The sequence below is a fragment of the Chelonoidis abingdonii genome, chromosome 8, assembly GCF_003597395.2.
Source record: "Chelonoidis abingdonii isolate Lonesome George chromosome 8, CheloAbing_2.0, whole genome shotgun sequence".
Taxonomy (NCBI): domain Eukaryota; kingdom Metazoa; phylum Chordata; order Testudines; family Testudinidae; genus Chelonoidis; species Chelonoidis abingdonii.
Genome location: NC_133776.1, coordinates 69410836 through 69433119, shown reverse-complemented (window position 1 = coordinate 69433119; position 22284 = coordinate 69410836). Strand labels below are relative to the sequence as shown.

At 37.0% G+C, this 22284-nt stretch overlaps 1 protein-coding gene across 1 annotated transcript in view; it reads left to right on the top strand.

Annotated features, from left to right (window-relative positions):
* DIAPH2 (diaphanous related formin 2) overlaps positions 1-22284 on the top strand; it is an 854113-nt gene that overhangs the window by 183124 nt on the left and 648705 nt on the right. The window contains 5 exon segments of the mRNA XM_075068735.1: positions 6654-6772; positions 9334-9450; positions 13029-13147; positions 17793-17857; positions 20278-20382. Of these exon segments, the coding sequence (XP_074924836.1) occupies positions 6654-6772; positions 9334-9450; positions 13029-13147; positions 17793-17857; positions 20278-20382 (525 nt within the window).

Sequence of the window (22284 nt, the reverse complement as noted above, 5' to 3'; positions counted from 1 at the left end):
GTGCTTCCTGGACTTTGTCAGGCACACCATGGATTTTGACTCCCATTTTTAATTTTGTAATTCATGTAACTCCTCATGGTGTGAAGACATTTCAAGCATCTCTGTGTTGAACCTGTGGTCTCTTTATTGCCCATGCTTCTGCACAATACAACATTGTTCAGGTACACCATTGTTTTATACAGTTGGGCTTTTAGTCTCAGTGGCGTATGCTTGTCATACACTGCTCCTGAGATGATGATTCATGCTTTTAGGGCACTCCCCAATCTGGATTGTATTTCATGTTCAGTTTGCAATTTGCCATGACGCAGAAGTGAAGGAACTTGAACTGGTCAGTCTGGTTTAGTCTTACTCCACTAATCTCTGTGCCCAGGTTCCCTGTGGTATGTCTGTTGACCCACATGACCTCAGTCTTAGTCTTGCTCATCTTCATCCCAGACCAGTTTCACTGGTTAACCTTTTCCTTTTGAGGATGCCCTTATTGCTATTTTTTCTGCATATAACATCATCTTGCCTTTTCCTGCTGGTATCTGCCTGCTGACATAGTCAATCAATATAATAAACAGCACACCTTCTGGTGTGGTCTGACTTTCAGTTTAGAGACTTGTCATTCCAAAATATGTTCAGATCTCTGTTTTGGGTGATATATAGAAGCAATCACCATAGTTTTTAGATTCTCAGGCATTCCACATTTCCTTGGCACTGATATGACGATCCTTCTGTCCACTTAATCATATGCCTTTTTTAGGCCTATAAAAGCCCTGAAGATATCTTGTTGGTATCTTTACCGAATTAGAGATGGCACCCGTAGTTCCTCATTGTTTCCTAAAGCTGAACTGCTCTTGTTCACGGAGGGGTTCCACCGTTCTCCTAAAACTAAGGTCCAGAATACGTTCCAGTATCTTTATCCCATGTTTACATAGAAATTATGGGAACAGAGAAATAAGTACTTTTCTCAAAAATAGAATAGAACTTAGTTTCTATAACTTGATTCAGTGTCATCTGAGAGTAGGTAATACACCATTTTTTAAGGTAAAAAATCTTGCTGTCGCATCAGAGCGTAATGTTTTATCTTAAGATCAAAGCTTGAAGTTCTAGGCAGAAAGGGCAGATGATTTTGATGCAATTTTTCGTGTTGTTTCTTGTTTACTGATCTTTTGATGGATCAAACTTGTTCCTAGTATAGTAAGCTACAGTTACGATGTTCAGTTATCTTGAAATAGCTTAATGTATGCAAATGTAATAAGAAAGATATACGTTACTGTCAGAGCATTTCTAGGCTAAAATCAGTGTTGAATATGAAAATGCTTGTTTATACCTGGTCAAGTTGAATTGATGTGGGTTCATTATTAACTGTTTTCCCACTTAGCTTCTGAAACTAACTCCAATTTCTGTAGAACTCAATAAAAAGAGATGTCATTAGGACTAAAATCTCCCATCACTTTACACCAGACTTGAAAGATCCCCTTTGGCTCCAGATTAAATAATATTTTAACTTTAAAGCATCATTATTTATGTTGACATACAAACATGGAATGACTTTTAATTGAGAGTAGTTAAGGTTGATCTCTACATTCAGCTGTGATTATTTTTGTGGAAAATATCAGGATCTGATGGAATCTTCTGGTGCCAAGTCCTGGGCATACATTTTCTCTCTTGTGGAATTTCTTGATTCCACCATTCAGATGTGTGAGAACTGTGCACACTTTTAAATCAAGCTTTAATTCATTATCATTGCTTGGACTTTCATTTGTTTTTAGGGATTTGACACTGTTTTGCTCTACTGTAAATTTCTCCGATGGTACCAAGACCACAATATATAGAGCAGATTTGTGGGTAGATTATGACCATAATTTTATTTTACACAATTTACTACAATCATTACTGGCTTCTCAGCCCTTCAAAGGCCATTTAATATTGCATAAGTCCTTCCAAAGGTATCGATGGAGAGCCATAGTAATAAATTGTTCCCCCTGCCTACATTTTTCTTCTGCTTTCATCTCAGTTGAAACATGACATAAGCTGGATCTGCTCCCTTGGAAGTTACTTGATGAAATGACTCTATTTCCAAAGGAACAATATTAACTTGTTTCCTGCATTTCTATGTCTTATTCCTTGGACTGATGCTTGAGGCACAAATTAAAGCTCATTCAACCAGAGCTGAGGCAGGGACAGTAGCCAGCCTCGGGTGAAGTTACACTAGCTGAGATTTGCATGGCAGCTTCCTGGAGTTCATTGCGCATACACCAGGAAGATTATTGCCTTTGAGCTGTGTTCAGAAGATATTTTAAATTAGGTTCACCATCATAAATAGACAGTTTCTGAAATTAGAATCTTATGGGTATCTTTGTGCCTATTTATGTCATATTCTTCTGCATCTGGCACTCTGGATTTCTCTTATAAACAGGAAACACTTGCATATTTATTTAAAATATATATTTTCACTAGTTTCTTGTTCTGTAGATTTTATCTTAATTCATTATGTCTCAGATTTATAGAAATGTCTGAAGCTTTGTTTCTTGAAAGATGATCTTCATAGAGAATACAGTATTTGTATTGGAAGAAATGAAAACTTCCATGTATATTTTATTTTATTGGGAGAAAATCTACCTAGATTCTTATCTGTCAGTTACTCTCCTGGTGCAAATCTGACTCTCTTTAGCTTACTGTAGTTAGAGTAGGTGAAAAACAGGCGAGGGACGTTACAGCGTTTTGCTTATATTAAATAGTCTTCTTATGTTTGTCCCAAGGCATAAAACATTGTGTGAGAATGCTAATACTGAAAAATAGGGATACTGTATATGTCACAAGTGCACTTCGAATGTGTGCAGCTTAATGTAATTGTAAAACCTAGTTAAAATGCACCAATAGTGTAACAAATGTCCATAGTTTTTGTAACCACACACATTCCCCTCCTTTTAAGGATAAACATATTTATTTGATTTGTGTGAATTTTTAATATGTTAACATCTCAGGGTTTAATTTTTGCCACAGATACACAGAAACTATTTACATTAATTTAATCATTATTTATTTCTTAGTGCCTATGTAATGTATAAATACTATCTCACAACAAAACCCTGAGGATCTATTTTACCTATGAGATTTGACAGCTGACTGACAGCTGAAGTGAAATGTGATATTACATTCGATATGCAACAGAAATTGAGGTCTGGATAAATTTGTAGTGGTTTGAGTGTGATAAAACTGCGTATTAATGGCGATAGGACAAAATTTCATTTTAAAGTTGTTTTTTTTAATATGGGAATGTTCTGCATTGAGTAGAAGTTAAACCTTAACAATATCAAGTCAATGAGTATCTGAAAAATGCTTTTCTGGGGCAATCTGATATAATTCTTCACCAGGATATGTTTATGCCTGCCATAAAATGTCTTGAGCTGAGCAATGAAATTCCTCAAACAATAGTAGTATGAAAGGTTGTTAGTGTAGACAGACCTTAGCCTCTGCATTTAATAAAATGAGGAATGCTTATGTGAGAGACAGATAATAGAACATTTGTTTCTGGCATTAAGAGGACCAATGTCTGGTCACACTTGTAGTATTTGCTTCGTACTACATTACATTACCCAAAAGTGAAAACTCCACTGTGAGACTAAAGGGAATTTATAATTACCAGGCTAAATACCTGTCAGAAATCTAAAAAAATAATTGAAAATAAAGGCTAATAAAAATATGATAAACCATATATATGTTCTCCTAAAATAAAACTCATGGGAAAAAGTATTGATACCTCAGCACACCATGGTAGCCTCACCAAGCAACGTGGGACAAATATTGTTCTTGGAGAGGTTTGGGAGGCAATAAATAAAGTAGTGTGTGCAAAGTTAAAACACAATAGGTCAGTGATACTCAGACTGAGGCTCGGGAGCCACAAGTGGCTTTTAATATGTCTCATGTGGCTCTTTGCAGCAATGATATTAAAACACTGTGTGATAGATTTATTTGGTTAATAATTATATCTAGATGTCTCGAGAGATCCACAACTATTTTTAATGTTAATCGTAGTTCAATATTGTCATGAAATGCTATATAAATATCAGTGCTGCCATAAATTATGCACAAATTACCTCATTGCATGTTAAGTGGTGTAGGAGCTGTTATCTGGCTGGCTAGAAAAAAGTGTGCGCTCCTTTAAGGGTGAGGGAGGCAGGGTGTGACTTTCTGCTGCAGACCAGGTTAGCATGGGACACTGACCCATCCCCATTGGAAGGCAGGGCGGACAGTATAAGTTCATGTCAGTGCAGAAAACCCATCTTTTCCATGGACGAGGCAAAGCAGGATTCACCCCCCCACACACCTGAAGTACTGGGTTTTGTTAGGATCTGCTGTGGGCATTTTATCCTGGTTGCTCAGGGACTGGGAAGAAATTTTTCCCTCACTGCCAGATTGGCCAAGGTGAGAAACAGGAGTTAGGCTATGATGTCACAACTCGTTATGTAGTTGTGGGGCAGATGTCCAATGTAGGTACTCCGTAAAGAAGGGATATAATGATCAGATAAAATAAATTGGTAAAGGATTTAAAAGAGGTATTCCTCTAAAGGAGCGGAAATGGGGAGTTGAGCTGCAATGACTGGTATGGCTGGGAGCCAGCAGCCCTCATTATAGCCCCCACCCCGCTAATGCTCATCAGAGGGAGAATGGTGAGGTCCCAGCGGCAAGGTGGCGAGGAACCAGGTTGTGTAAGGGGGAGGGCTTATGAAAGGCCCATCAGGTATATATTGAAATGATTATGGAAATACCTGCACACTATGCTTTTATCTGACAGGTACTACCAGACATTTAAGCATAAAGTTGCAGCCCAATTAAACCACAGCCAGCATCTCCTGTCCTTCTTCCAGCATAGACAACATAGAAACAGATAACTGAGCATGTGGATACAATTGATACTATTTTTTCAAATAATAGGGAAGTCATATCTAAGACCTTAATGTAGTGACTGAGAAGGAAACATTTGAGATTAACAAGTCTTCTGCTTTGATCATGCAAGACTTGGCCTGATTTGAAGATGGTCATTACTGTGAGTCAGGTTATGAATCTTGAAAAAATAGTTATGAAATATAATTTTATAGAAATTATGACATTAGGAGGAGTTTGATATAGTTTCTGAAAATTTCAGTGATAAGTGATAAACCATTATCATAGCAGTATATAATCATAAAAAATTCTTCATTGATGTGAAGAATCGTCTAGTATTTAACTGATATGTCATCAGACAAATAAAATTGTGTAACAGTGATTGCAAATGTTATATCTTCAACAGATGAATTAAATACGTATATTCTGAGAGCAGCTAGGTAGTAATAAAGAAAAGCATGAATAACATTTTCTAAAGCATCTGAATGAAGCATCTTATCCTTATCCATCTGAAGCATCTTATCCTGGGTCCTGTTTTAAAAAGTGATTTATGCACTTCAGCTTTTAAGTCTCACTGAAAGTCAGTGAGTGTGTAAATTACTCCCAAAGCAAGTTAGACTTCCAGTTAGATTTCAAGTTAGTCATCAAATCCTTTTGAAAATTGTACCTCAAATCTATGAGTGCTTAATTACAGCAGTTGTTTTTACAAGAGTGTTTGAGAGGTCAGTTCTGATGGCCACAGTGAAATAACTTAATCAAAGCCTTGAATTTCTTATATAACGTCTGTGGTAGCAACAGAAGTATCATTATTCATCCCTGTCAGGTCTGTTTCATCTGCCTAACTGTAGACTGCACATTGCTCACATTTTCCTTTTAGACTCCATGTCTGGTCATCTAACTCTTAGTCTTCTTGGCCATCTTTGAATATTCCCTACTTGTGATTATTGAATGGCTTTTGAAAACTGCAAGTTGAATGGAGACATAGTAAAAGACAATCAAGATGATATATTAATCCCAACAATCTCTAGTGTGGCATGCTATGAAAGTTTTGAGTTAGGAAGAAAAAAAAGTTACATATTTGTGGTGCATGTGCATTAATGTATTACAAAAAATAAAATAATCAATGACTGAGTTCTTAGGTAGTAATTAAACATCAGTTTGAGAGCAAAACTATTTTATGGGCTTCAAGAAGTACCATGCAATACACACACACAAAACTCATTTTTTATTATACTTTTTTTTGTAATCTTACGGTGATAATGTTTGTATATAAAAACAAAAATAAAATAAAAAGCTCCTGCCATACTTGGGACTGTTGTGCTAGAATATATCAGTATGTTTTTCTCTATTACTGTTGTTTTTTCTTATCAATAGTTGTCCAAGGGACGTATACAATTGTCTTAACTGCATGCTTCCTTTGGATGTCATGTAATACTGTTTTCTTGCTTGAACCAGTGTGTTAAAAATGAAAGTATTTGCAATTAGTTTACAGGTATTAATCTCCTGAAACCTTTAGGTAAAGAAAATCTCCTGTCTAAAACATGCATAAGGAGTACGGAGGGAGAAGCAGTATTCTTGTAACAATATCTTCTCTTCAGAATCAGACAATGAGCTGTAACTTGTTTTATTGTTTGTTTTGTTTTGTGTTTTTTTTAAACCAATTTTAATTGGTCTGGTCAATTCTATCTTGTACTAACATATTTACTGAAGGAAAAAATTCTGCTTAAAAAAGGATGAAAAAGTGATATGGAAATGTTTGAAATGTGCCTTTTGAAAACTAGGACCTAAAAGAGAAAGAAAATGAAGAACTTGATATTCAGTTGAAAGTGTTTGATGAAAACAAAGAAGATGACTTAATTGAATTGTCACATCGTCTCAATGACATCAAAGCTGAAATGGAATATCCTTTTAAAAACTCACTAATTTATTTTATTTTATGTATATTTTCTGTAAATATGTAAAAATGTTATAGATTAAATTGATTGGTTGCCATAGTTAAGTTATGGTCTCTAAGGTATGTATGTTTCAGGTAGATTTATGTCCAGGTAACTTTAATTTGAAAAAATGTTAAATAAATATGCCAGTCACTTAAAAGCATGTTAGTTTACAAGTCGTGGAGGGAAAGTAATCTTTCATGAAAAAGGACCTTTCATTAAACCAGTAATTTTGCTCTGTCAGGTAATGATTCCTATAAATGAAGACAATATAAATTTAGAGAAAATGATGTAATTCAGTTCATGAAGCCAAACACTTAATTTTTTTGCAGTATTCAGGGGGTGTTTTGTGTGCATAATAGGCTGCACTTTTATTAGATAATGAATTTTTTTGTATAAAAGCAAAATTCTTTAGTGGGTTTAATAACATGGTATGCACTCCTGAACTTCAGGCATATCCTTTAACATTTACGCACAGATCTTATCTGACTTGCACTGATATAATGTATAATAGACAGGTTGTGATATGGGGACATTCATAACCTTCTGTTTCAAAGTGCCAGCCATATTCTCGCCCCTTTCTAATTGATGCTAATAAACACATCACATGGGTATGTGGGTAAAGACTCTGGGTTTTTCAACTGCACTTCGGTAAATCAATTTAAGGTGTACCTACTTAAAACTGGTGTGAGATCAGAAACAGGCATTTAGTTTGCAGCTTTATGGAAAATAACTTTTTTCATCCGGATGAAACTGAAAACTCATCCAGAAGTACCAGAAATTCCTGGGCCTAACTACTGCCATGCACAAGCTGCTTAAGAATGTTCTCCTTTTAACTCCAGATCTCTCTTTGAGCCTTTTCTATGGGAGCTATTGGGATGTTCAGACATATTCTAAAAATGAAGCTTGGCCCCCATAACTAATGTGACAAATACCTGAGCAAGCCCCTCCTCCATTCCTTCTCTAAGCATGGATATAGGATATTGGCTTACTTACCTTATTTACCATCAGAGATGCTGCCTGCTACAGAGACAGCCACACACATCTGTATAACTCCAACATTCTAGATAACAAAGTTGAGCACTGGATATCACTGTCTGACCCTAGATAAGGGAAATGCTCCTAGTTATTTCCCTATTCATGCTCATAGAAATTAACCCATGGAAGTCACCATGTCACGAGGCTTCCATTGTCGACAAACATTCATGTGAGCTCAGACCCCCATATTTCAAATACAATTTAATGGCAAACATGCACCGTAGTGTCATTAAATTCCAGCTTTGAACCTTGCTTGTACTTCAGTCCTGCTGGGTATTCAGATCCAAATGTTCACATGGGAGTCTGAATTATATATTGTAAATAAAAAGAAAAAAACAGTAGCTTATTAAATGACAGAGACCTGCAGCTAAACAACCTCCCAGCTGCTCTGTGTTGTCCTTACTTATGAGTCCAAGTCTCATCCCCTGACTTGCTGGTTGGCTTGAGCGTATGAATTGCAGAACTAGTCATGGCAACATTGATTCAAAATAAATGGTCGCAGTTGATCGAGTGCCAAACAAAAGAAAATCCATCCTGTGTACCATAATTCTGTTACACCTTTCCAACATGTGCCACACCAAAATTTACTTGCATGTGTCAGATGGGATTGGTATGGTGAACTGGCACCCCTTGCATTACTGTATTCTTCAGAATCTCAGCCCTTTTTTAAGTTGCTAAAATGGCGAAGAAAACTTCACAAATGTATGAGTGTAACCAATGCTAGGAGGACTATGAGTCTGCAGAAAGCTGAGAACAGAGCCTTCAAGATGTAAACTGTCCCATTCATTTTCGTGGATATTGATTCAGTAACAGTTTTTCTTATCAGTTAAATCTTTCACATTGTCATACCTATACATTAACTGGTATTAACTGGTATTTTGTTTGTCAGCTTTCAGGACCACCATGAGATGAAAATGTGTAGACAAAATAAGTATAATTTTCCCAAACAGACATGAAATATGTAATCAATATTTATAATATTTATTATCTAATTTTGTTCCACTCTCTTAAATTAAAATGCCAAATTCATTTGTTGTACAAATTAATCATAGAACCTCAACTCTTAATGATTTCAAAATGTTTGCACCATTATTGAGCTTGATTCATGTAAAAGTGTAATGTGTTAATTGGTGGGAAAATGGAAAATACCTCAGGCCCTGGTCCTGTAACAAATAGTGCAGGTATATTGCTGAGCCACATGAAGCTCATTGAGCTCATTGGGGCTGTATGTGGGCCCATCAGTCCCCGTGAACACTGAGTTGAAGGATTAGAGTCTTATTTGGCAGATCTTGTGCCAATTTTGTTTACTTTCTAGTGAAGAGCACAGTGAAATAATTTTGGTTAGCTGTAGCTGGAAAAAATGAAAATGTTTTAATGAGGGGGAGTGTTTAGAAGGCAATAGCATTTAATTAGAACAGTTCAAGTGTATTCCTTACAATATGGACATGTTCATTTCAGTCATTTGGCATTTCCTTAACAATCTTTGCACTGACATGGATGAAGTATACCATCTGCTTTATAATATGCTGAAGGACACGGTTTCTGAAAACTATTTCCTCTCAATATTGCAACACTTACTACTGGTCAGGAATGATTATTACGTCCGGTAAGAGTTAACTCTAGCTGTTCTTTTTGCTTTTAATATCAGGTGTCCAAGTTATAGGGTAATGCAAGCTGAACTATTAACACAGTGGATCTTAAACATATGATTGTTTTATAATCTAGGGTGAACTGCTCAACACAAGTTGTCTTTGTACCCTTATTTAAAGGGAAGAGTTTCATTATAGTAGACAGAAGGATGGTTTTATTTTTGAGTTCCTTGTACTTTTTCTTCTTCTGTATCTCTTAACTCATTGAATTATTCTTCACTTCTCTACTTACAGGGCAGAAAGGTTCTTGTCTCTAGAAAATCTGCAACACGCTTTTTGTTCATGTCTTTATTTCAAAACATCTCCATCCCCTTTCAACTGTATATTGTGTCCTTTGAGTGTAAGCCATTATTACTTATATGTCAAGTGCCTAGCATAATACTGAATCAGGCAGGAGAATTGGTGTTTTCATATTGTTAAATCATACAACTACAAATACATGTCAGTTATTCCAGGTAACAGAGGCTTTTCTAGTTTGTAGAGAAAATACAGGAATTGGTTGGTAGGCATGCGAAAGAGAGCAGTTATTGGAATAGTTTTTTGTTTTTTTTAATTTCCCTGAACTATTTTTTTTACTAGTGTGACAGCTCCATTTTCTTTTCGTTTTGCAATATTTCCTTCAGTTAGATTTGAGATGATTTTTCTAGTTCAACTAAATGGAGTGTGAAGTTGAGGTGTAACATTTGTTGCAGATAAACAAACAAATTTAAAATTTTAAATACAGGGTTCGTCAGCACAGAGAGATTACAGAAGTTACAATAGACTACTGTGTGTGCTCACAGTACAGTTTCTGAGAAATTAACATGTTGTAACTGATCAAATACTTTACTGTTACTAATAAAGGCTGACAACCAATCACAGCAAATGGTGATCCTTAAAAACTTACTAGTTTTACCTTAGGTGATAATAGTTAGTAATCTGCATTTTCAAAATTATGAGCCCGTTTTCAGTTGCTCGTAAATTTTGCAAAGCTTCCACTGTTCAAGCTGAAATTTTCCCTTCTAGGATTTTGTCATTAACTGAATTTTCAACTAAGTTTTCCAGCAAAAGTATTGATCTACTTCTGGGAATCAGGTTAGGGGGAAAAAATAAGTTGTTTTGGCAACCAATGTTAAAACCAGCCAAATCCAAAGGAACAATGTTTCTTTGAGAAGCTCTAATGTGTTCTTGATTTGGAACAGAGCTGTGGCCCTGGGGTCAGGAACAGACTATTTGCTCTCCCCATGAAAATCCTTCTAGACTAGGCCAAGTTATCAGACTCTGGAAGTCGCCACTTACACATGCTCCATCGATCTTTGCTAGAGGCTTTCTGTTAAAATCTCTAACATTCCATCTTCGCTTAGGGTGCTCCAATGCTGGGGGGTTTCTACGTCCCTGCTACAGTGATCATGCTCTCAAGCTATACTCAGCTTCCTATTTGGAGGCACAGAGCAAGAGCTGCAGACAGAGGACATAGAGTGAAAACAGCAATGCTGTTTCCTTTGGATTTGAGGAAGGTGTGGCTGGCTGGGATCCAGAAGGATACTTTCCATTGACTAGTGTCAATGATTGTGTTCACTTCAGAAGCACCTATTGTTGAGCAAGACCTCAAATACCCTTAATTAGGCTGTAGGCACATATATTCCCCCTATTTAAAGATAGGTTGACTGAGAGGTTGCAGTCAGTCACATCTGGTGGAGCTGCGATATAATTTGATCTACAGTATGACTGTCCCAGGTCTAATCCTTTTAGCCACATTGCCTGCAGGTGGAATCTACCAAACATGTACGCCTAACTAGCTGGGCTGAGAGAGTTCTATTTCATTCTAATTCTATTACTAACTTCCAGGTGAAATTTCAAATTATTCAAGGACTGTCAGTCTGAAATAATTACAATAATTTGTCCTTAAAATGTCCTAAATTTTAAATGGTAGTTTGATGGCAATAGTTTAATGTACAGAGTATAACTAATATGAACTTCATGTCATAGGACACTTGAAATTCAAATCAGTTGCTAATTCAGTGTGAGTAGTATTGGGGGGCATGACCATGTTTCAGATAACTGAGATTGGATAATTGAGGTTGTACTGTATCTAGAAGAACTGTAACAATACGTGGTCAGGCCTTTGTTACCTATCTTTGAAATATTAGTCTAATGAGCATATGTTACATTACTTCTATTAGCTCCATTAGTATGGCTATTAAGTTTAATTTAAAATGCTTTTTTAAGAACTTATGGCTCATAAATACATGCTTACAAGAAAAAAAGAAATTAAAGCTAATAATTGAAACATAACGCGAGAGTTAAGAGGCAAGTCTGTCCTCCAAATAAAATTTAGAAAATCCGCCAGTAAAGATAGAGTACACTCCTACATATGGTGTATGGATGAGGGAAGAGAAGTGAAACACTGCAAATCTCCACATTCAGCTGATGTCATATTGAAACAACTCACACTAAGCTAAGGAAATAAGATGTACACAATGAGAGTTGAGAACATAAGGATGTACATACAGGGTCAGACCAAAGGTTCCTCTAGCCCAGTATCCTTTCTCCTGGCAGTGGCTGATGCCAGGTGCTTCAGAGTAGCTGTAGACTGGTCAGTTGTTTTGGTTGCCTAAAGGTGGATTTAGGGAGCCAAACTTCATTTTTTAAAATCTCGTGTAAACTTGCATTAAAAAATAATTTTAAGAAATAAAAGAGCATTGGTCAGAAATCACATGTAGTTTTCTTCTTTTCAAAAATACAAGTTCTAAAAAGGTAATGTCCAAACATAAGTCCTGAAAATCTTTTCAAATTAAACTTCTCTTTTGACCTTATAGTTCTGTCAGTCTGAAAATATGTGTGCTTGCATAGCTGCTGCAGATTGAGTTGGAATCCCTTAAATAGTGTGTGGATTTCAAATGTTTGTTTTTAGCTCCTTAACATGACATTATATCTTAGGCTTCTTTAAGGAATTAAAGTAGTTAAAAAATGTAAGAGGGCTTAACCCCATAAAATGACATAATACCCAGTCTTTTTTCATATTTGGCAGCTGACAGCATTTTTAGATTTGTGTTTAGAAATGTTAGAAATAAGAATTAGTTGTGTGTGTGAGTGTAGTGCTGTTTGGTGCCAATTAATGACCAAAAATGGTAATGAAGAAGGTGGGAAGGACAAAATAGGGTACTTATCATTTTATTTTCCAAAGTGTGAAGAAAGTGAAATACCAACTGCAAAACAAGAATCTGAACTGAGGCTCAGGAGACAGAAATGAAACTAGAACAAGGACCGTGTGAACTGCCATTCTGGGTGTAAAAATATTACTTCATTTTCAGAGATCCAAACTTTGGATTTTTTATTTCATACATCTCTTTATGAGAATGACAGTAACAATTTAATAGACAATGTACACACAAGGCCTTTCCCTCTTCCCCCCCACCCCCCAGTCTCTTCTTCTGGCAACTTTATAATTCAGGTATTAGAAGTTATAATTAACTTTTTTTTCTCTGTTCCATAAATTATATGCCCTGTTTCCATTATATTAAAAATACATTGTGGTGTATTTTTCTGTCATCAGAACTCAGTATTACAAGATAATTGAAGAATGCATTTCACAGATAGTATTGCACTGCAGCGGTATGGACCCAGATTTTAAATATAGGGGAAGATTGGATGTAGACTTTACCCACCTTATTGGTATGTAAACCTGAATTAACTTCTCTTCTTTGGTTTCTTTGTATTTTAGAAAAAATAAATATTTTTAAAGGTAAGTGTTCTATTCATACTCCAAAAATAGAACTCTGTAACTTTTAGTATGTGATTTTGGGAATGAATTCACATTTTCTAGAAGTTGAGAGCTCCATTGTATAACTTGTAATCATATTCTTCTAGAACAGCAAAACATTTCACAATGAAAATATATTGCATAGACTGTTCAGGCAGATATACCTGGAAAGCTAGATTATGTTTTATTGAGAGCAATGGTCAAAGCACCACCTAGATTATAATTAGGACTGGCTGGAAAATAGAAAATCTGTTTTGTGAAAACTTTTGAGGTTTTGGTATTTGTTTCCCTTCTGCATCAGTAAGAAACCAAGATGTTTCAACAGTTTTCACAAAAAAAAAAGGGGGGGGGAACAAACCCACCATGAGGAGGGGGATAGAGACCACCCCAGAATAGCTAGTAGTCCAATTGTTAGGACACTCACCTGGATGTGGGAGACTCACCTTTATGTCCTTATTCTCCCTGATAGGGAGCAGGGACTTGAATCTGGATCTACCAAATCCCAAGTTAATGTCCTAACCACCAGGCTAATAGCTATTCTGGGACAAATCCCCCAAATTGATACTGTTCCAGTTAGTATCAAAATTTGCAGGGCACTGTGGGACGTGTGGAATTGCTGCTACTCATCAGGAACTGAAACGGAGACCAGGGCAACAGTCTTGCCTATGTTTTCCATCACCATCTGGTGACACCCGAGTGGAATGGAGGTAAAGGAACTAGCTTGACTAGAATCCAGAATGCAGAAGGGTGGGGAGTTTGGCATGGGGGACAGGAGCTGAATATGGAATAGGGTAGAAGACAGGGACAGGTTGGAAGAGAAAAGGGTAAAAAAGAGACACATTTGAGGCACACAAGGGTGGAAAGGGTATGTAACCACTAGAGAACACTTCCCTCTAGAACCTGTAATTAAACCCAGGATTCTTGAGTCTCAGCATTCCTGTGTGATCTAACAAATAACTGAAAAGCACTGACAAATTGTCGGTCTCCTTTTAATGGGAGGTGCTCATGGAACTACTACTTATGTCAGTTACTCTGTCAGCTCAAATGGCAGACATCTGTGCTTTTGCTTTAAGGGTTCCAAACATGGTTGTGACCTGTGTGGGGCTCTTGATGGTTCTTTTAAAAACCTATGAAATTTAGTAAAAGTTGAAAGAATATTTTTAAGGTTGTCAAGTCAAGCACTCAAATTAGAAAATGTCAGAATAAAGGTTCCCTGTGCAATTTAATTTGTCCCTCCTGTGTGTGCGCATTATTAAGCTGGGCAGAATTCAGGTTTGGTGTTTCTTTTTTTTTTATTGGTGTTTTTTTTGGTGTTTTTTCAATAATTTTGACAGGTAATATTATTTTAAATCTTTTTAGAGTTGTATGGATTCAAATTTTCAGTTTCACAGGAAATTGAGGGATGGAGGGGCTCAGACCATGTGGGACAAGTAGACAATTATGTAATGACAATAAATGTTGAGATTCAAATTGTTAAAGCTTTGTAACTATTAAAACACAAATTGTCAAAGTATACAAAGTAAATATCTTTAAGTCAAACTCTAAATTCTCAAGGAATATTTTTCTTACTTTGCCTATTTGTAAATTTTGATTATTATCAATGGAAATGTTTTTTTTCATGGGTTTGTGTGTATAGTGAAATCAACTTTACCAATCAAAATCTAATCCTCCCAGGCTAGTTATGATAGTCTTCAATTGATCACATTTGATTTGCATTGTTCACATTAGCATAAAAATGCACACTTTTGTTATATTATGTAAGAATAGTCCCAAACTTCAGATTTTAGATGATCAAATCATTCAGTGGAGTTGAAATTTATATATAAGGGAATGTTGTTAATGTACCCCATGTGATGTTTCTAAGTTGGTAATACCAGCAAATGAGCCTAATCATACTTCAAGTATCTGCGATATAATGGAAGTTGTGCTTTGAGTGGTGTCACTGTGGGTGCTTCACTTCTGGTGTGCCTGTACCCTTAATCAGAGTTTTTTTGGTAGCAGTGCCCATTTGGCTTGCATATACTCCCTACACGCTTCAGCACGAGGGAGAACTCATGTTCTCTACCTCCTTTGACATTGATACCACATTCCACAAGAGCAGTATCTACATCTATAGTCTTACTTAAGGATGTACCAGTTGCAGACATTGGTAGAATAATAACTTGGACTTCTGTCAATATTTTCTCTAATCATTATGCCTTGGTGCCAGCAGCAAGATCAGATTCTGCTATAGGCAATCCAGTTCTCTCTCCTCTGTACTGGACTCTGGTCTGAACCTCCCACCTCTTTGCGGGGGTAGTGCTTGAGAGTCACCTGGAATGGAGCATTTACAGGGGCACTACTCGATGAAGGAGGAGAGATTACCCATCTTGTAAATGGAGTTCCTCAAGATGTCTCCCTGTGGGTGCTCCATTACCTGCCCTTCTTCCCCTTTGCATCAGGATGTCCCTGGGGGACTTAGCTGTAGAGAAAGAACTGAGGGCAGTTCGTGTGCACAGCCCCTTTTAGCCTTGGTGTGGGGCATGAGGATATGTGGAGCACATGCTTGGGCTGATTGGGCACTACCAAAAATCTCAATCAAAGGAGCAGGACACAGGGACCTGAGGTGGAGCATCCACAAGGACACACTTCTTGAAGAACTCTAGTGGTAACTTGAGTTCTCACAAAGTGAGTAACGTCTCCACCGCTTCAAGCAAAGTGGAACCCTGGATTCATGTGGCTGTTGGCTTGCCTACTCAACCCATGCGGGCTGCACAGTGAGCCCACCTACTCACCCCCTGCGGGCTGCATAGTGAGCCCATGCGGGCCGCATGTTGTGCAAGCCTGGAATACGTTGCCTAGGACATAAGAGTTGCTTCTCTTCCTTTTTGTCATTGTGCAGAAGAGAACCTGTGACCATGGGGAGCCAATATTTCTTCACTCTTAACATCAACAGATGCTAGAAATTAATCTGAATGGAAATGATAACCTGTTAATGTAAATATTTAAGAGGCTAGACATGGGATGTACTAAGCTAATTAAAAATTTGCTCTCTTCCCGCTGTGATCATCTGTGGAATCACGACCTAAATAAATTGTAACTATGAAATATTTTTGCTCTGTTTATCAGTAAGTTGAGCTAGTAAATGAGTGTTAGGCACTTTACAGAAAAATAATCAAAGGTGACAATTTTCCTGTTGTGTCTCTTGTAGTTTTAAAATCTATTCAGGGTAGCTAATGCACTTAATTGATTTTTTTTTCTGTTGACCTAATGAATTAAAAATCAAAGTTTTGTTTTCAAACCTGAAGCAATTAGACTATTCACAAATCTGAGAAATTTGATTCCTCGGTCATGTAATTAAAGACTATTGATTTTTAAGAAGCTCTCATAGTTTGGGAGTCTCTTTACCAGTGTTATGTAGTGGGGAACAGGGAGATTTTTTTTTTCTGTTCTATCATATCTTAATTTGAGAAATAATTCTTTCTAATGCTAGAAAATAAGGAAGTTTGAGTGATTTTTTTATTTTTAAACAAACATCAACTCACTCAACAAAGGGAAAGATTTAACTGGAAAATAACATTAAGCCATAATGGAGGTTGGCAGTGGGCCTAGTGCAGGGGTTCTCAAACTGGGGATCATGACCCCTCAGGGAGTTGCGAGGTTATTACATGGGGGGTCACGAGCTGTTAGCCTCTGCCCCAAACCTCGCTTTGCCTCCAGCATTTATAATAGTTTTAAATACAAAAAAAGGATTATAATGTATGAGGGCAGTCGCACTCATAGGTTTGCTGTGTGAAAGGGGTCACCAGTACAAAAGTTTGAGAGAGGCTGGCGTAGTGGATAAGGCAGTGGATCAGGACTCAAGACCCTGGCTTGCTGGGTGACTATAGGCAAGTCACTTCACGTCCCTGTGCCTCAGCTTCTATGTCTGTAAAATGAGGATAATGATAGTGATTTGCTTTGTACAACGGTTTGAGATCTACTGAAAAATTTTCTGTAACAGCAAGGAGTTAATCATAAAAATATATGTTCTAATTTGCTTTTAAAAGCCTTTAAGATAATCTTTATTTAAAATAACATAACATATAACTTTCATATGTTAAAGGGTTGTTCTTACTATGTTAAAGGGGTGTTCTCAAGCCCAACTGCAGAAAGGGATGGCTGTACTAATGTAGAAAACTTGATTAAAGGGGAGAATTTCCATATTGATTTACATTTAAAATCAAATGAAGATGAGAAGGGCAAAAATTACCTGATATATAATCTAGTGTGTTAAAGACTGCTGTACTTAAGTAATTATTGGAAAGTAAATGCCCTTTTTGGAGCAACAGGTAAAACATATAGAAGTAACATCATATTTCTAAGAAATTCTATAGCTGTGTGTCTATTCAAGAGACATAGGGAAAGGAGGAAGGGTTCAGGAAAGATTTCGTCCTCTGGAAAACTAAAAATGCAGAGGCGAAACTCTGGAATTTGGTTCTATAGCAATTCATTGTACTTTGAAAATATGTGTATTTGTTTATTACTCAGTAGCGCTTACTTTCTTATCCAATTTTGTCTTGGTAATTGTCCGTTTAGATGCATGTGTGAACAAAGCAAAAGTAGAAGAAAGTGAACAAAAAGCAGCAGAATTTTCCAAAAAGGTAAGATTATAAATCATTATAATTTAAGATGTAGACAACTGGAAATCTCTGATTAAAACATGGCATCAAAAACCTTTTCCCACCTTTAAGCTTAAATAGAGAAACTGATTTGCTGTTATGATCAATATTTGGCAGCATTACTGCATAATTTTTATCCTTATTGCAGAAGTGATTTGATATATCAAGTCTACTGTTCTTAGCTGCTAGTGTGCATTAGCTTCAGACAGCAATAGGAAAAAAAAAATCTCTGAGAGCTTATCCTATACTTGTTTTTTCTTGGGGGGTGTTGTCAAGTATACTATCTTTGTATACAGAAAAAATAGAGATGGGTCATTGAGTTGTTCAGCATGTGTTGATTATTTCAAATATGTAATGTATACTGTACTTCGATATAAGTAGTGGAAAAGCACTCTTACACTGCTATCTCATAACAAGTATTTCTTAAATGTTAATCTTTGTGATTTAATATATTTCTAAAGATGTCAATTAAGTTATAAAAAAGACCTAATAGAAATATGATTTTGCCCTTCTTTTCATTATTAGGAGGAGATTGTCAGGCTTAAAATTATTTCCATGTGAAACATTCCACTCGGGTTGGTTGGTTGTTTTTAGAAAATTTAGTAGTCCTTTTAGTAATTCTGCCTTCTCAGAGTTTTGCCATGACATTCCACTTTCAGAGTATCCTTTGAGTAACTGAGAAGTTACTCCACTTATATCAAACACTGATAAAAAAAAAAAACACATTATGATTGCACTATAAAGTTTCCAGCGATCATGTCTTTCTGGGTCCTGTGAGAAAATACTAAGTGCTGGACATAAAATAGACCAGAGCAACATTGATTGATGGACCTGGCCTCAGGATCCACCTAATTTGAAATGCAACGTATTGGATACATGAACTTTAAAACTGAAGTGGACAGTTGGATCTTCTCATTCACTTGTCAGTGCTCTTAATATTACTTAAGCACTGAGTTAAAACACAGCACTGTTGGTGTTGGAACCCTTGAAGTAACAAATGCTTTGGATGCTTGTGTGTGCACAGCATTTCTTTACTACTATTTGAGAGTCATAGAATGTTTTCCTGAGCTGTGTCTTTCCATTCTTATTTTTGAAGGAGAAACCTTTACAGAATTCCTCCTAAGGGATTTTGATGATCATTTAAAAAAGTTTACTAAAGGAAGCCAAAATAAAAACTTCCATTAGAGTAGAAATAGTTTCAGTACCAAATTTAGAAAATGGTTATATTTTAGACTGGGCTTTGTTTGCATCCGGGCACATCGGGGCCAAAAATCATGTCTACCTGGAACATGACCTTTACTAAATTTGGGGGAAACATTACATAATGAGCTGCAGACCTATATCTTCACTGTATATTAACTGCATATTCAGCAAGAGTGTGCCAGTGCTTGGACGTAGTTGCAAATCTGCAAAGTGGCCTCATCTGTCAGATTAGACATGGAAGAATTTATTGAAGATCTCCGTTTCTTGTTTCTCTGTATTCAGATATCCTCAGAATTTCCCAGGATGTAGATCTTTCTTAATTTATTTATGTTCAGAACTCAACCCTTCTAACATATATGCAGGTCTACACCATTTACTTCTGTCAATGAGTTTTTAGTTTTGTAAATATAAAAATATAGGACTGCAAGTCACTCCTTTTAAACTATGCCATCTGCAGCAGTGATTGCAGTTTGAAGCAATATTGTTAATCTTCCACAATGAGAAAGTATATTTGTCTTCAGATATATTACTTTAATTCTAATCGAGAATGTGTTATGTTTCTGCTGTGCAACAAATTAAAATGATCATCCAAGTGCACCTTGCAGTAACTTAATAATACACAACATAATGCTTCTAGAATCTATGTGAGAACAAAAGCTTATTCCAGTCACAGATTGCCTTTGTTTTGCTTTTTTAAAAAAAAACAAAGCAAAAAAAAAAAACAAAAAAAAAACTTCTTGGAATGTAGAAGTCCCCCTTAGAATTGTTACACCCATTCATAAGCAGGATTGGTTACCCATAGGCCATTGCAACTGGTTATCCATAGGCCATATTTAATATGATTTGTAATGACATTCCAGAATACTCAAGTTACTTTTAATATTTCAGCTTCATGTCATTTCAGAGGAAGCAAAAGTGGTCAAAAGGTGTTAAAAAGGTTACAACTTGGAAGGTGCTGAGGAAAAAAAGCTTTTCTGCAAGTTTTCAACAACAATTTGTGGTGTAGCTGAATCTGTATGCATTGCTGTGAATTCTTAGTGACCAGAAGAATTGAGTTTTCTGTAGTTTTCCAATCGGTCAAGCCATATGAGCCACAAATGCTTCTGTTGCTTTACTCACACTGTTGTTTAAATCCTTAAACTACTGTATTTAGTGTGAGCATAGATGGACGAATGATTTTATGGTGGTAATCATTGCAGTTTGATGAAGAATTCACGGCTCGACAAGAGGCACAGGCTGAACTTCAGAAACGAGAGGAGAAGATCAAAGAGCTTGAAACAGAAATCCAGCAGCTACGAACCCAGGTAACGAAGTGAGATATAGACTTTAAGTCATGTCATGGTGAGTTCCACAGTAGAAAATTATATCGTTAGAATGAAAGAAAAATTATCACCAAGAGCATTGTGTCTGGTGACAATTTGAAAATTTCTTTTAAATAATTGTTTGATTTTAAAAGTAGAGTACACAGGTGTTACTTGACCAGTGGGTATGAGTTGGTTCTACAAGAGCATGCAGGATAGACTCAGACTTTAAGGCCAGGAGGGACGATTGTGATCATGTAGTCTGACCCCCTGCACGTTGCAGACCACGGAACCTCACCTACTCGCTCTTGTAATAGACCCACAACCACCACTGAGTTACTGAAGTCCCCAAATCAAGGTTTAAAGATTTCAAGTTACAGAGAATCAACCATTTACACGTGTTTAAACCTGCAGGTGATCTGTGCCCCATGCTGTAGAGGAAGATTAAAAAAAGCCCCAGGGTCTCTGCCAATCTGAATGAGGGGAAAATTCCTTCCTGACCCCAGATATGGCAATCAGATGGTCTCTGAGCATGTTGGCAAGATTAATGGAAATAATATATTTTCTCAAATATAAGTGTATGACAAGACTGTCATAGCTGGTTTGTTTATTGAGGCTAAAATGTTATGTGGTTTTGAGAAATTTGAATTCATGACAATTTTTTTTTCTTCCAATTATATCCAAAACAGTCCCTAATTTTAATTACTTAAAATAATTTAATACAAACTTTAAAGTATATTTTACAGAAGTTCCTATCGTGTTTCTGAAATCTCACATTTCATGGGTGTCAAATGTATGAATAGTCTATGATAAAACTATTTTGTAAATGCTAAAATGTAGGTTCTAGCTGAGATTCCTTCCCCCGCCCCGCCCCCATAAGTGAATAAGCACATCTTTCCATGGGACATAATGTGAAGCAAACCTTCCTATTGGATCAGAAAATTAAAACAAAGAACAGATATACACAAACTAATCACAGTGGCTGATTGATCAGTTTATATTGCAATATATTTTATTTATGGCTAAGATCAAGCGTAGTATCTGTTCTTATCAGTTGAATTACTGAGGCAGAAACTGCACCTTCTAGAAGACATGACTTGCTATCCTGAGGAAGACTACCGCTTTGAAGATGGAGTCTAGTGCTGCTGCTTCAAAAGAAAATCTTTATGCTGCTTCGGAGACTCCAGGACTGACTGAGAAGACAATCACTCCCTTGCAGATTCCACAGAAACCTTCAACTGCTGCTTGGACTGCTGCTGCTACACGGAATGCCCATCGGGGAATAGCCTCTAAGAAGATCCTCAGTGCTTCCAGGACATCGCAGATGAGCAGCACTGTTTGGAAAAGCAGAACCTTCTTGGAGAAAACCCGTGGAGATTCTGCTGTAGGGAGATCTTGCACCTCGAGGACGGCCTTCTGGGACATCACATCCAGGACAAACATCTTGCCTGCACTTCAGGAGAGGGATGCTAGAAGGAGAACTTCTCCCATTTCCTCCACTGCCCAGGGTCCTGATGCTGGTCATTGTCCTACTGTGCTGGAAGGTATCCCAACTGGTGAGACCAGCCTCCCCTCAGAAACCACCCAGCGGGACCTCTCACTAGATAGATGTCTGTCCAGCCGAACCTCTCCATACTGCTTTCGCAGAGCAATGAGAACCATCTAGCGAATCCGTTGATACGACTGAAGCCCATTCAGCAGAGGGAGATGAAAAAGAGAACAATTGCATCCATCTCCAGTATCCTTTCCCTATGTGCATACTCCTCTGCCCCTTCTGCTGTCCGGTCTGAGGATTCCAGTACATTGGGGGTCTCAGCAGACACCTCAAGAGAAATCCATAGCAAGTGGATCGCCTTCTTGTGTACCCTCTGCGACCTGCCTTTCAAGACACAGCAGAAATGTAAG